Below are 12,301 nucleotides of genomic sequence, written 5' to 3' on the forward strand. Positions count from 1 at the left end.
GCGGCGGGTGGGGTTGGATGTGGCGGTAACCGCCTCGCTGTGGGGCAGCGTCACCATGCCTTTGGTGCTGCCGAAGGGTGGGCAAAGCCAAAACGTGTCTGCTGATTACTGTCCGAAATTAAATAGAAAATGAAGAGGGGGCTTGTGCATGGGGAAATAATGAGGCTTTTTGTGAAAACGAGTTGCGAAAAGCTTTGCGTAGCCTCCCGAGATAGGAGATGAACGTCAAAAAGTGACATCACTTGCTATGAAGTCAAGAACAAAATGGAGATCTTTAACGGGTGCAGGGGATAAAACTGTGAACATCTTTAGCAGCCATGGTCCAGGTAGAGCCTCTGAAGAAGCAGCTTCCAGAAAGGACCACGTTTTGTTCTGTGCTTTGGAAATACTGCACATGTGTGGGTTTTGAAACACGCAGCGTTCAGACTGGAGGACTTTCTCTTGTCTCATTCAGAGCAGAGAATCAGAGACACTTGACATGTTTTTCGTCTTTGATACAAGAACAGAGACCACGATGTGATGTTCAAATAAAAAAGGAGAAGGGGATCAACAAAGGTGACAGGTTGATTCTCTGCGGTTTTCTAGCGAGCTCACTGGTTTATTGGGGTTTATTCTGTTCTTTCTTCCCAGGGAGTTTGGACTAAGCAGTTTCAGACGAACAGGCTCCACTTAACCAAGACAATGTTTGCAGATTTGGACTATGATATCGAGGAAGATAAGCTGTGAGTATTCCGCTTGTCTTTTCCTGTTTTTTGCTAACAATAGAAATAGTCTTTGCAGCCAAGGCCTAATGGGAGTGGATAAATTTACCTGCTCCTGGTGCTGTGTGCTGAAGAGTCAGACTTGCTGTTCAGTCCTGATTTCTTGCTTCGTCTGGGGACTGGGGACGAGGCATCGCTGTGCTGGTGAGCAAAGGAGAACGCTTTCTGTTGCTCTGCAATGACTGCCCTGCATTTCTGGTTGCAAAGCAGTGCTGACAAATCTTCTGTAAATTCGTGACCTTAGCCAGAGAAAAAAATATTTATAATGGAGGAAAGATAATAAGAGCCAAGAAGTGGAGAGAAACTCTGGGCTCCTTAGGTCTGTAAGGAGGAGAACACTGGCATTTCCTGAGCAAGTAAAAGGTTTGATGAGATTAGCAATTAATTTAGCATGGAGCACTTGTCTTGCATCTCATTTATGCTGTGCAAGTTTTCCTCTCACTCCAGCACTAAGAGCAGATGAAACACTCTCTAAAACATGGTAGCGTTTCCTCGGTGCCTAGCAATGGATGAGGGTGTCTCTCCCACCATGAATCCTTGCATGCAGTCTCAAAAAAGTTAGCCCAGAAGGTCTTTCTGCTGGCCCGTGATGATAGACTCTGTGGCAGAGATAATGTGATGAATTCAAATGTGCCGTGCCCATTGTGTTTTCAGTTTGTATCGACTCAGATGCCAGAGTTGTTTCACACGCGTGCGGCTCTGCCTACCGTGTTCAGTTATTCAGTCCCCCTTTCTCATTCCAGGGGGATCCCCACTGTACCTGGGACAGTGACCCTGAAGAAGGACTCTCAGAACCTGATTGGCATCAGCATTGGGGGAGGAGCACAGTACTGCCCCTGTCTCTACATTGTCCAGGTGGGCACTCGGGGAAGAAGAATAAACCATCTTTGTAAAACAGTGTTGGCCTGAGAGATGGAAAGCGTGGAGAGTCCTTTGCTATTTGTTTTTCTCAAAGTGGGAAACATCATCTCACTTTCCAGTGAATAAGATTTCCTTACCCTAGTACCTAATAGGTGTGGAAGAATTAAATTAAGACTTCTGAAATTATCCTTCTCCTTGGAGAGCATGTTAGAGTTCACAGGTGAACGGTGTGACATTCTCAACATCAAGAAATCCTACGCTTGAGGAGGTACGTCCTGGAGGCAAGAACTTCCTGAGAGAACAAGACGGTCAGCCCACCTCTTGGTTAGGAAAGGGGAAAAACTGCGACTTCACCTTGAACAAAATACAACTGAGTTAAATAGGAGGAATGTAATTGTCCCTTTTTTGTCCTTCAGCCCTGCATTCACCTTTCCCTTCCTCTTGATTCCAGACTACCCGTGCTCTTTCTCCTCTCCGCTAGGTATTTGATAACACTCCAGCAGCCTTAGATGGCACCGTAGCAGCTGGTGATGAAATCACAGGAGTGAATGGGAAGTCCGTCAAAGGGAAGACCAAGGTGGAGGTGGCCAAGATGATACAGATGGTAAAGGTGAGAGGTAGGAGGGGGCCACTGGAGCTTGTGGGTTGTAGTTTACAGTTTGTTGTCCATTGGTAAAGGAAGCCACTGCTATTTGCTTCCAGCACAGCAGTTTTGGATTTGCTGTTTCTACAGGGAGAAGTGACGATTCACTACAACAAGCTTCAGGCCGACCCAAAGCAGGGCAAGTCTTTGGATATCGGTAAGACTGGTTTCTTTCTCCCTAGAGTGTTAAAGTGACATGGAGGGGTGAAAGATTGGTACCAGCTAAAACCAAAGTAAAATTCTGGTTCTGTTCTTCCTCTTAACTCAGTCATTTTCAGATGGATACTGTCAAAGAGAATTACAGGTTTAAAAAAACCCTTCCCTGACTTCTTGAAATAGTCTTGAAAGTCAAATTGAGGCTTGACTGCTGTTGTGGGAGGCTTGTTTTTCTGTGCTGTGTTTAGCATGGATGATGAAACTCAACTAGATAATAATTTAATTTATTTATTTTAAATACATGTAAGTTATGCTGATCTGTTGAGAGTTTCAGCTGTACACAGAAAGGCGTCTATTGAAAAACACTGGTTGCCGTTTCTCACCTTGGAGAACAGTGATGCCTATCTACACTGAGTTTTGTACAACCATAAATTTTATAGGAGAGAGGGGAGGCTTTATTTCTAAAACACAGTGTGTGTTTTGAACTAAACCTACACAGCTGTCTCTATTATATGGTCTACCTTTTTCACTTTCCTAAAAAATCTATCCCTTTTGCTTTCATTTCTTTTCATGGTGATTAAGGTGCTAATGAATTGACAGGGGTTCAGGAAAATGGTGAGGACTGAGATGGATTTCTGGGGAAACAGAAGTGCGGTGAGAATATGGTATTTTTCCAGGGATGTTGAACACTGTGGCTCCAGCTGAGTTCTTGGGAGCTGCAGGCACTTGGCACCCCTGCAAGTTTGCCTCTAAATAAATGTAGCTGAGTCATCTGATTCCAAAGAGGGCATGATTGTCTCTAGTAATTTGCAGAGTATGACCACCAAAGACAGAAAGGAATTCCATCAAGGGGTGACAAAAGGGTTTAACTAAGATCCAAAAGACAAAAGTAAGCGAAGGGATAACTTTGAGCATTAAATCCTATTTGTCTTGCTTTCAGTCTCATCTCCTGACTTCAGTTGAAGTAATACAGCAAGTAGCATAAGCAAAGTTTAGTTCCAAATATCATGATAGGTAGCTTATAGCAAAGTGATTTACTGGAATAGTCTTCCAAAAGAAGTGCTGCAGCTCTATGGATTGAAGTATATAAGATGTGAGAGCAGAACAGACAGAAAATAGAAGATGTGCTATGCACGGCTGGACCAAACATCTAGTTTCTATGGTATTCTTTTTCTGCTCGCTACCTCAATAGTGAGTTAAGTTCGGGCTGGCCAGTTTATTCAGTGCCCGAGAAAGTGGTGAAGTATGCTAGTGTGCTTTTCACGCCCATAGAAATGACCCTGATCCTGGTTTGCAACTCTCTTTTGGCCTTTAGTATTGAAGAAGGTGAAGCATCGACTGGTAGAGAACATGAGCTCAGGGACAGCGGATGCCCTGGGGTTAAGCCGAGCCATACTTTGCAATGGTAAGTATTGTCCAGGAGGACATTTTCTTAAGGGAACACTCACCCTCTTGTGCTTACCAACTTTTTATAGTTACTTGCATGGTCCACACTATTCCTTCATAATTCTTTTCTTCTGCTATACCTCACTGTTGTGATTGCCTCTGCCCTTCCTGAGTGATATATCCTGTCATTGGGGCCATTTAAATGTTAGCTAAGGTCAAATTAATTTAAAGTGGGACCCACTTACTGAATGCTGATAGGTGATGACACCACACTGTAAAACTAGTTGGCAGTTATTTTAAAAGCTTCCCATGTTGGACCAGGGGACTGGCTTTAGAGGTGAGAGAAATTTGAACCAAAAATATGAAACTGGTGTTTTTCCAGTCGGTCCAAGTCTTAACCATGTCATGGATTTGACTGTTGTAATTCTGTATTCTGATTCTTGTTTCCATCTAGATGGACTAGTGAAGAGACTAGAGGAACTGGAAAGGACCGCAGAGTTATACAAAGGTAAACTGTGTCTTCCGTCAGACACCAGATGGGAGAGAAGGATGCCTCCGTTATGTTTCAGTGAAATGACTTAAATGTTTTTTCTGGCTTCCATCACAGGCTTGACAGAGCACACCAAGAGTCTTCTCAGGGCTTTCTTTGAGCTATCCCAGACACACAGAGGTAAAGAACCTTGAGTGAAGGGAGCAGAAATCTTTGACCTCCAGTTTCAGGAGTTTTAGTCAGTACTTAGACGCGTGATTCCCTCACTCAAAGAAAACTAAGTGTTGCAGAAATGAGCTGGGGAGGGCTGCTCTCCTGGCAGTAGCGGTCATGGTGCTAACGCAGGCCCTGTCTTTCACATGAGACATTGAAGAAATGGCCTGCCAACCTCTGGTCTTTAGAGAATATGTAGCATCATTCCCCAGCTAATTGCAAGGTTATGGGAAGGAGTTGTAATACTGGAGGCAAGATTCTTCTCCAGGGTCGACCTCTTCTTTCACCTGTTTGTATTTATTACCCTTATCCAGCATTTGGAGACGTTTTCTCTGTCATTGGTGTACGGGAGCCACAACCAGCTGCCAGTGAAGCCTTTGTGAAATTTGCTGATGCCCATCGCAACATTGAGAAGTTTGGGATTCACCTTCTGAAAACAATTAAGCCGGTAAAGAATTTAACCGTAGGACTAAAGGGTCTGGAGAAGAGGGGAATCTAGAAAGACAGAAGCGTGTCTTTGAAGGTGTGGTTTTATAAATCATTCATTTTGGGAAGAACTGTCTTTGCTTTCCTTCAGGGAACTCTCTTCGTAAAGAACCTAAGAGGTAACGTAGTGAATATATCAATCTTGTCCCTTTGACTTTTGCACATGAGTATATTTCTCTCCTTTTCTTTTGGGGATGAGAGGGTAGTTTGATCAGTGTAGGCATCCCTAGAGCCCTTTCCTTGATATTGGTACCCATAATTAAAAAATATCACTAAATTTAAAAGAGTTTAGATAAGCAGTCCAGGATTTCAATCAATATATTTAAGGATTTCAATCAATATATTTAAGTGAGAGCCTGCAGGGGGTCTGTCCACTTAGTTTAGCAAAGAGAGGATTAAATCTTGATTTGGGCACCACTTTCAGTGCCACGTTGGATGGACAACACTGGGGCCTCTGAATCGGGGAGAGCGGTTTCCAGCACCAACTGAAAGTGAAACAAGATGGGTCGAAAGAGGATGAATCCAGACTAGAAGTGAAGCATGCATTTCTAACACTGGAGCCGCTTGCCAGTGACAGTAATGGGTGCTCTAACCATGGCAATTTTGAGTCAAGATCAAACATTTTCTTTCAAATATGCTCTAGTTCAAAAAACAGTTAACTCGAGGTAGTCTCATGACCTGTGCTGGTTAGAAGGTTGCACTTGATGAATTGTAGTCGTGTTTTTTGATCTTACATTCAGCAACAGGATGTTTCCCTTGCAGATGCTTACTGACTTGAATACGTATCTGAATAAAGCCATTCCTGACACAAGGCTGACTATCAAAAAATACCTGGATGTCAAGTTTGAATATTTGGTGAGCCGCTTGCTTTTTTTTTTTTTAAGTGCTGGTTGAAATTAAGTTTCATAGAATCATAGCCTGAAAGGCACATATAGCCTATATGATCACGTATCCATCCTTCCACAATCCATGCGAGGATGCATTATTTTTTCCCATTCTTTGTCTACTGCCAGATTACTCAGATTCAGACACCTGCTTTTAACCTAACAGTTCTCACTGGTAAGAAAGATCTCCCAGAATCCAAATGACTCATTTTCTACACGACTGAATTAATTTTCTGATTTATTTGCAAAGAGTTCCTATGCAACTTATGCTCTTGAACTCCTCTAAATAGCCCTCCAGTCCATATTTTTCAGGTAGTTTTGGATAGTCTTTCTTTAGCCAAAGTAAACAGCTGTCAAGTCATATTTGCTTTCATTTAGACCATGACTTTTTTTTCCTCCTCCATTTCACTCACCCCTTGTTTTCTACACCCAAAAAGGGTAGGGTTGTTAAGTGCATCTGTTCTATAACTGTAGGAATCTATTTCCTTTTACCAGTTGAGAGGAGTATTTGCAGCTGCAGCCCTAAGGCAAGTGAATATGGCAGCATCTCTTTCCACATCAGGCCTTCCCACAATTCATCTTTTTTTTCCTCTTTATTTATTCCCTCCTCATACTTTTCTGGTACTGTGGTTTTCCAAACAGTAGATGAACACGGGAATTTTCTCTTACTAGGTTATACTTGCCTAAGGTATTTGCTCCTGTAATATAAATAATAAGCGCCTTCTCTCTCCCCCACCGTTTTCTCTTCCCATCTTTCTCTAAATAGACTTTCTTTCCACCTGGGATGTTTAATATACTCTGATCCCGCTGTGCTTTCCCCCGTGCCCCTAGCTGCAGCCTTGAGGGAAGGCTTGAAATGGTACAACCCTGTGGCTGTGGGTGATGGTGAAATTGCTTCTAATTCTTAATATTTCCTTCTTGTTTTGCTTTTTTTCTTTTTTATTTTAAATCCTGCAAAGTCTTACTGCCTGAAAGTCAAAGAGATGGATGATGAAGAGTACAGCTGCATTGTGAGTACCAGTACTGTGGCAGTGACAACTGCATACTCTGTTTCTGCAGCTTCCCTGTGCACACTGCCTTGTAATTGGAGAAGCGCTCGTGTGCCTGTGTGCACCCAAACTAGTGAATACATCCCAAGAACTACACGCATTTCTTCTTAACGTATTAGAAATTGGAGATCCTTAAATGCTACCTAGGAAACTGCCAATAACTGTCATGAATCACTGGTGCTGTGGAATAGGAGAGGGACCAGATATCTCCTCTGCAGCTTGTTTGCTCAGTGGTTGCCTGTCTCAGTGTTTAAGTAATATTAACTTGTGTAAGGAGGATTAAGGTGTTATCTTCACAGATTCCATTTGTGTGTAGTGTACAGCTTATTAATTCTGGACTTGTTTCTGAGAGATGGAGGTTTAGCTTCTCTAGCAAAAGGCATGAGAAAGCTGCATTTGTAGTTGAGGAAAACTGATTAAAGGATCTCTCTGAACAATAGGGGTTTTCCTAAAAATAGGTAATTTTAAATCAGAAGACTGACTTAAAAAAAAACAAACTGTCAACATTCTCCAGTAACAGTTTGCTGTCTGGTTTAGAGTTTTACAGCTAATCCTTAACAGCTCTGTTTAAGATGGTAAAGGTGTCCCCTACATGCCCAGTTTCCCTGCATAAAAGTAAGATCTTGTTTTATCCTAGGTATTGATCTCGGAGCGGGGATTTGAATTTTTGGAATGCCCAATTCCCAGTGCCAGGAAGGAATAAAACTTTCCTGACATAACATTTAATTATATCTTTCCCGCTAAATGGGAAGGAGAGAATCCTAGTCTTGCCCAGCAGAGTAACATCTTTGGGTTTTGGCACGTGCAGCGTGCATTACCAAGCCATAGTCCCTAACACGGATTTTTATGTATGTTATGTTTACAGGTGCAAGAGAAGAATGCTGTTTTGCTCACAGATCTAACCCCTTTCTCTCAAAATTATTTTGTGGGACAACGTACAGGTCCCTACCTACTGGCTTCCAGCGTTGTGTCTGGATGGTTGTAGATACCACAGGGTTTCCTGTGTAGATGTGTAATATGTTACGCAATCCATACAGGGAGAAGCTCGCAGAGGAGGGCAGAATTTTTTGTGTGATTGATATAAACTAATATATCCCTCAGACCATAGACTTGTTGTTCATAGTGCCTGTCTTAATAGTTCAGATAAGAAGCCATTCACTTCTCCATGCTGGGTTGAAAGGTGCCTGTCCTTCTGCCTTTGCTTAGTAGCGATGCTTTTCTTTACCATGGTTGGCGTGTATTTGGCCTTCAAATGGCCCCATCGACTGCCAGTTTGTTGACGTGGCTCAATGTTCCTAATGTTTCGTGCTTCCTGACTGCAGTTCCAGTGAGCTTGAGAGGGCTGTAATAACCCAAGGTCATTGTGAGTCCGCGTCGGTAGGCAAACTCTGTGTACGAGCGCTGTTGTGGGAGTCTCTAAAATGGCGCCATGTTTCTGGCAGGCTCTGGGTGAACCCCTCTACCGGGTCAGCACTGGGAACTATGAATACCGCCTTATCCTACGTTGCCGGCAGGAGGCTCGCACGCGCTTTGCCAAGATGAGGAAGGACGTGCTAGAGAAAATAGAGCTCCTGGACCAGAAACATGGTGAGTCCCACTGCCGTGTCCAGCACCTGAAGGGGTCAGGCAGACATGGCTTTGGCCTTCATGTTCCTCCTCCATCTCAGCTCAGAAGTCTTTGCTGAAGAACCCTTCTGTGGCTGTGCCCGAGATCCACCCTCAGAGGCCAGAAGGGGTTAATGCGTAGGAGGCTGTAACTGTTGCTGGCGAGGGAGGCTTGATCACAGCCTTCATGCTCTGCTTGTGAAGGGGGGTTTGCCTGATTTGTTCCCAACTTGTCTCCGCTACAGTGCAAGACATCGTGTTCCAGCTCCAGCGTTTTGTCTCCACGATGTCCAAGTACTACGATGACTGCTACGCCGTGCTCCGAGATGCAGATGTCTTTCCCATTGAGGTGGACCTTGCCCGCACAACTCTCAACTATGGGCAGAAGGACACATACACGGACGGGGCAGAAGAAGAAGAAGGAGGAGGCGAGAGAGAGGGTAGCGGGAAGGAGGATGCAAATGGTGAAAAGCTCATTGATGATGCCTGAGTGTGCCGGCATGGCCAGAGGAAAGACTTTGCAGACTGTTATAAAAACATGCATTTCACATGGCAATTCATCCTCCGTGACTTTCTGTGTATGTCCAGCCTGGGATTCCTCCTCTGCTTTGGGTGGGGGTGGCTGGTTGGATTGGGACCAACCTCTGCTTTCCTCTCTCTTCCCTTGCTTGTTTGCCCGGATATTCCTTTTTCCTCCAGAGACTTCTGCTGCCTAACTCGGGTACTGAGGTGTGGGGAGGAAAATCCCCTACCACACCGCCATGTGACTCTGTGTACAGACAGGACACTGCCGAGTGTGTTGGGTGCACCGCTCCCCTCTGGCACGTGGAAGCCAGTTAAACATCTGGAGATGATTACAAATGGCAAGAACAGGCCCTTCTGTCCTCCCCTTGTGCCATGGGAAAGTGTTAGCACCAGCATTGTTTTCTTCACCCCACTGCTCACTGTCTTCAAGCTTCCCATTCTCTGTTTTAAGCCTGTTTTAAGCTTCCTCCGCCTCTTCCACCTGTCCCCGTGAGCTGCAGGACCGATTTTTGTAGCACGATCACTCCCACCGCTCCCAGCTCTCTGCGCCACTGTTCTTAAGAAATAGGAGCAAGTCCGAACTGATGCCTAGAGCTGGTGGTGGTACGTGTGATCTGATCACCCCCCCATCCGAGGGGCTGGGGGAAGCTCTCGAAGCAGGGGCTGGCGGAAGTAGTTGCCTGGCATGCTGAGCTGCTGCAGCCCTGCCGCAAAGACTTGGAAGTCTCTTCCCCTGGCTACCATCTGTCTTCACAGTCGCTGAGCTCCTGCACAGCTGGCACTGTCTGCACACTCCGTAGCTGCACCCCAGGGCTAGAATCCTGCAGGATGTGGCTCTGCCCTTCCCTGCGGGAAGGAGGGACCCGGCTCAGGAAGGAGCCCTCCTATTCGGCAGAGGTGCCGAGGTGAACGTACTTGTCTGAGGCAGACAGGTTCCTGGGAATAACAGCAAAGCTGCATGCATTTCCTTTCCGTCGTCCTCCTCTCTTACGGCTCCTTGCGATGGACAATAACCAAACGTGCTGCTTGTGCAGCCAGTCCTGCGCACTCTCTCCTTGTGCAGGTGCCAGCAGGAGCCACCTTAGAACCGTAAAGGGGACATCCCATCCTTAAACTAGAGAGGAGAGAGAGGAAGCCTTGTGGAGAGGGGAAGACATGGCCTGCAGGCAGGGACTTTGAGATTTTGAGTGCCGTCCGTGAGTGGCGTACCACTCCTACCGCCCCCCGCTCTCCTCTCTGCACGGCCATTTTGTGCTGCCTCTGGGCCAGCGGCAGCTAACATCCCGTTCCCCAGCGCAAGGGAAGGAGGGAAAGGAAAACCGAGGTAAGTGAGGCTGCTTCTTTCCTCCTTCCTTCTCTCTTCTCCCTCCGCCCTTGTGGGCCGATCCCCGATGCAGATGGCACTAAATGAGATTGAGCGGGCAGCACAGCTGCCGGGAGTGGCGTGCCTCTCGGAGGCAAGGGTTTTGACTTCTCTGTCATTACATTCTAGTGGTAGTGAGAGAAGTTATTTAAGGGCATTAATTTATGATCGAGATGTTTGTTTTGTTTTTTCTCTTTGATTTGTTTTTGGAGCTTCGTCGTCTCTGTGGGTGCCTGGAAAAAAGCCATCCATGGTCAGGCTGCTCTGGAAGATTTAAATGGACGCTGATATACTGACTGTTGTCTCCAATAAAGAAAAATGTGACATTTCGTTTCCTGTCCTTCATGGGTTTTCTTGACAGATGTGTTTGCTCATCCTCCATTGGTTTTAATCTTAAAGTATAATGATGGGAAGATGGGTGTCATGTGCTGGCCATTCTTTTTCTTGCTCGTACTGGTGGATAATCTCTATGCCAAGCTGCAGTGGTCACTGCAGCACAGGTTTCCAGAGGAGGCGGCTTATCAATGCTGTAGCAAGGCCAGTCCTCTACGTAATACCACCTTCCCAGGGGAACACCAGCCTTGCAAAGCCACCAGTTGCCTCAATCCTGCCTGGTGGCATCCTTGCACCTCTCCAGGGCCAGCTTCTCCACACAGCTCAGCTGTTGCATCACAAGCTTGAGCTGATGCTTAAGTCCCTGATCCTCTTTCAGAGCTGTTTGTTGTGCCAAAATAGGGAGCAGGTAAGAGGAACGGAGAAAACGCTTCAGCGGAGCCTGCCTGAAAGCCAACAAGGCAAAGCGGAAGGCCGCGTAGTAGCCAGGTTTTTTTGCAGCCCGGCTGGTGGAGGGGAAGGAAGAGGTCTGGGTATCCTACAGCACCATCTGTAGCAAGATCTTGTACCCTAAGGGCTTTTATGTGCTTCTGTGAAAAGATCGAAGAGCGGGAGGCTCAGTGGGAAATGCTGGCGGGTGACAAGGAAACAGAGGGGACCTTGTTCTAGTGACCTGCCTGGTGCTGACAAGGGCAGTTGTTTTCACGCTGTGGACCTTGGACCTCTGGGAAGTTGTGAGCTGCTTCTTGGAGGGGGTATTGGTGAATAAGGAAAAGCCGGCCTGGGGGACGGGGATTTGGGGGGGGTTGCTGGAGAAAGAGCTGCGGAGCAACTTGGTCGAGCAGAGCAGAAACAATGATCTTACCTTGTGGGGAGGGGAGAACAAGCTTGTGGCGCAGCGAATGAATGCCTACAGGGCTCCATCACCCTTGCTGCTGCTTCTCATTCTCCCAGAGCTTTGCATCTGGGGTTTGTCGTGGTGCTTAGTCTGATTTGGGATGTTTCTAAGTGGGTTTGAGCAGGAAAAAGCCTAAAGTCACCGCTGTGACCGGCTCACAACCAGAGCTAACGGTGGTGTTAGCCATGGTGGGACAGGGCACAGCCCCATGGGATTTACCTTCTCGCCTCCAATTTCCAGTTCTTATGTCTCTTCTTCAGCTGACATTCTTCAGCAGCTTTATTTTGCTCATCATTTACTGCTCTTTGCTTGGGAGCATCTAGAATGAAACCCTTTCCTTCATGTCCCTGCTCCCCCTCTGGGTTTAAATGGCTTTACGGGTCCTGCAGGCTTCCCCCATTACCTGTTAATTTGTAGTCAGTCTGGTCTGGAATGAAACACCTGCTTTGATGGTCCCATGAGCTGCCTCCCCTGTAGCCCTCTGCTTAGTTTTTGATCCCTCGCTATAGTCACAGGTTCCCCCGGGGCCTTTGAGGTGAAGCAGTTCAGGAAACCGGAAGAAAGGGCTTTGGCCAGGGGTGTTTATAAGAGATCCAGTCCTAAAGCAGATTAAGAGTGGTTTAAGCATGCCAGGGAAGGTTGTCCTCT

At 46.1% G+C, this 12,301-nt stretch overlaps 1 protein-coding gene across 1 annotated transcript; it reads left to right on the forward strand.

The window, feature by feature from the left end:
- Positions 1–629: 629 nt before the first annotated feature.
- PICK1 (protein interacting with PRKCA 1) lies at positions 630–10,342 on the forward strand. Its single transcript, XM_009332641.1, has 12 exons — positions 630–722; positions 1,505–1,616; positions 2,104–2,232; positions 2,356–2,422; positions 3,737–3,826; positions 4,262–4,315; positions 4,415–4,477; positions 4,825–4,958; positions 5,759–5,851; positions 6,840–6,890; positions 8,372–8,516; positions 8,780–10,342. The coding sequence occupies exons 1-12, from the start codon at positions 682–684 to the stop codon at positions 9,022–9,024; spliced, it is 1,224 nt and encodes a 407-aa protein (XP_009330916.1). The 5' UTR covers positions 630–681; the 3' UTR covers positions 9,025–10,342.
- Positions 10,343–12,301: the final 1,959 nt, after the last annotated feature.

The sequence above is a fragment of the Pygoscelis adeliae genome, unplaced genomic scaffold (assembly GCF_000699105.1).
Source record: "Pygoscelis adeliae isolate BGI_AS28 unplaced genomic scaffold, ASM69910v1 Scaffold399, whole genome shotgun sequence".
NCBI lineage: Eukaryota > Metazoa > Chordata > Aves > Sphenisciformes > Spheniscidae > Pygoscelis > Pygoscelis adeliae.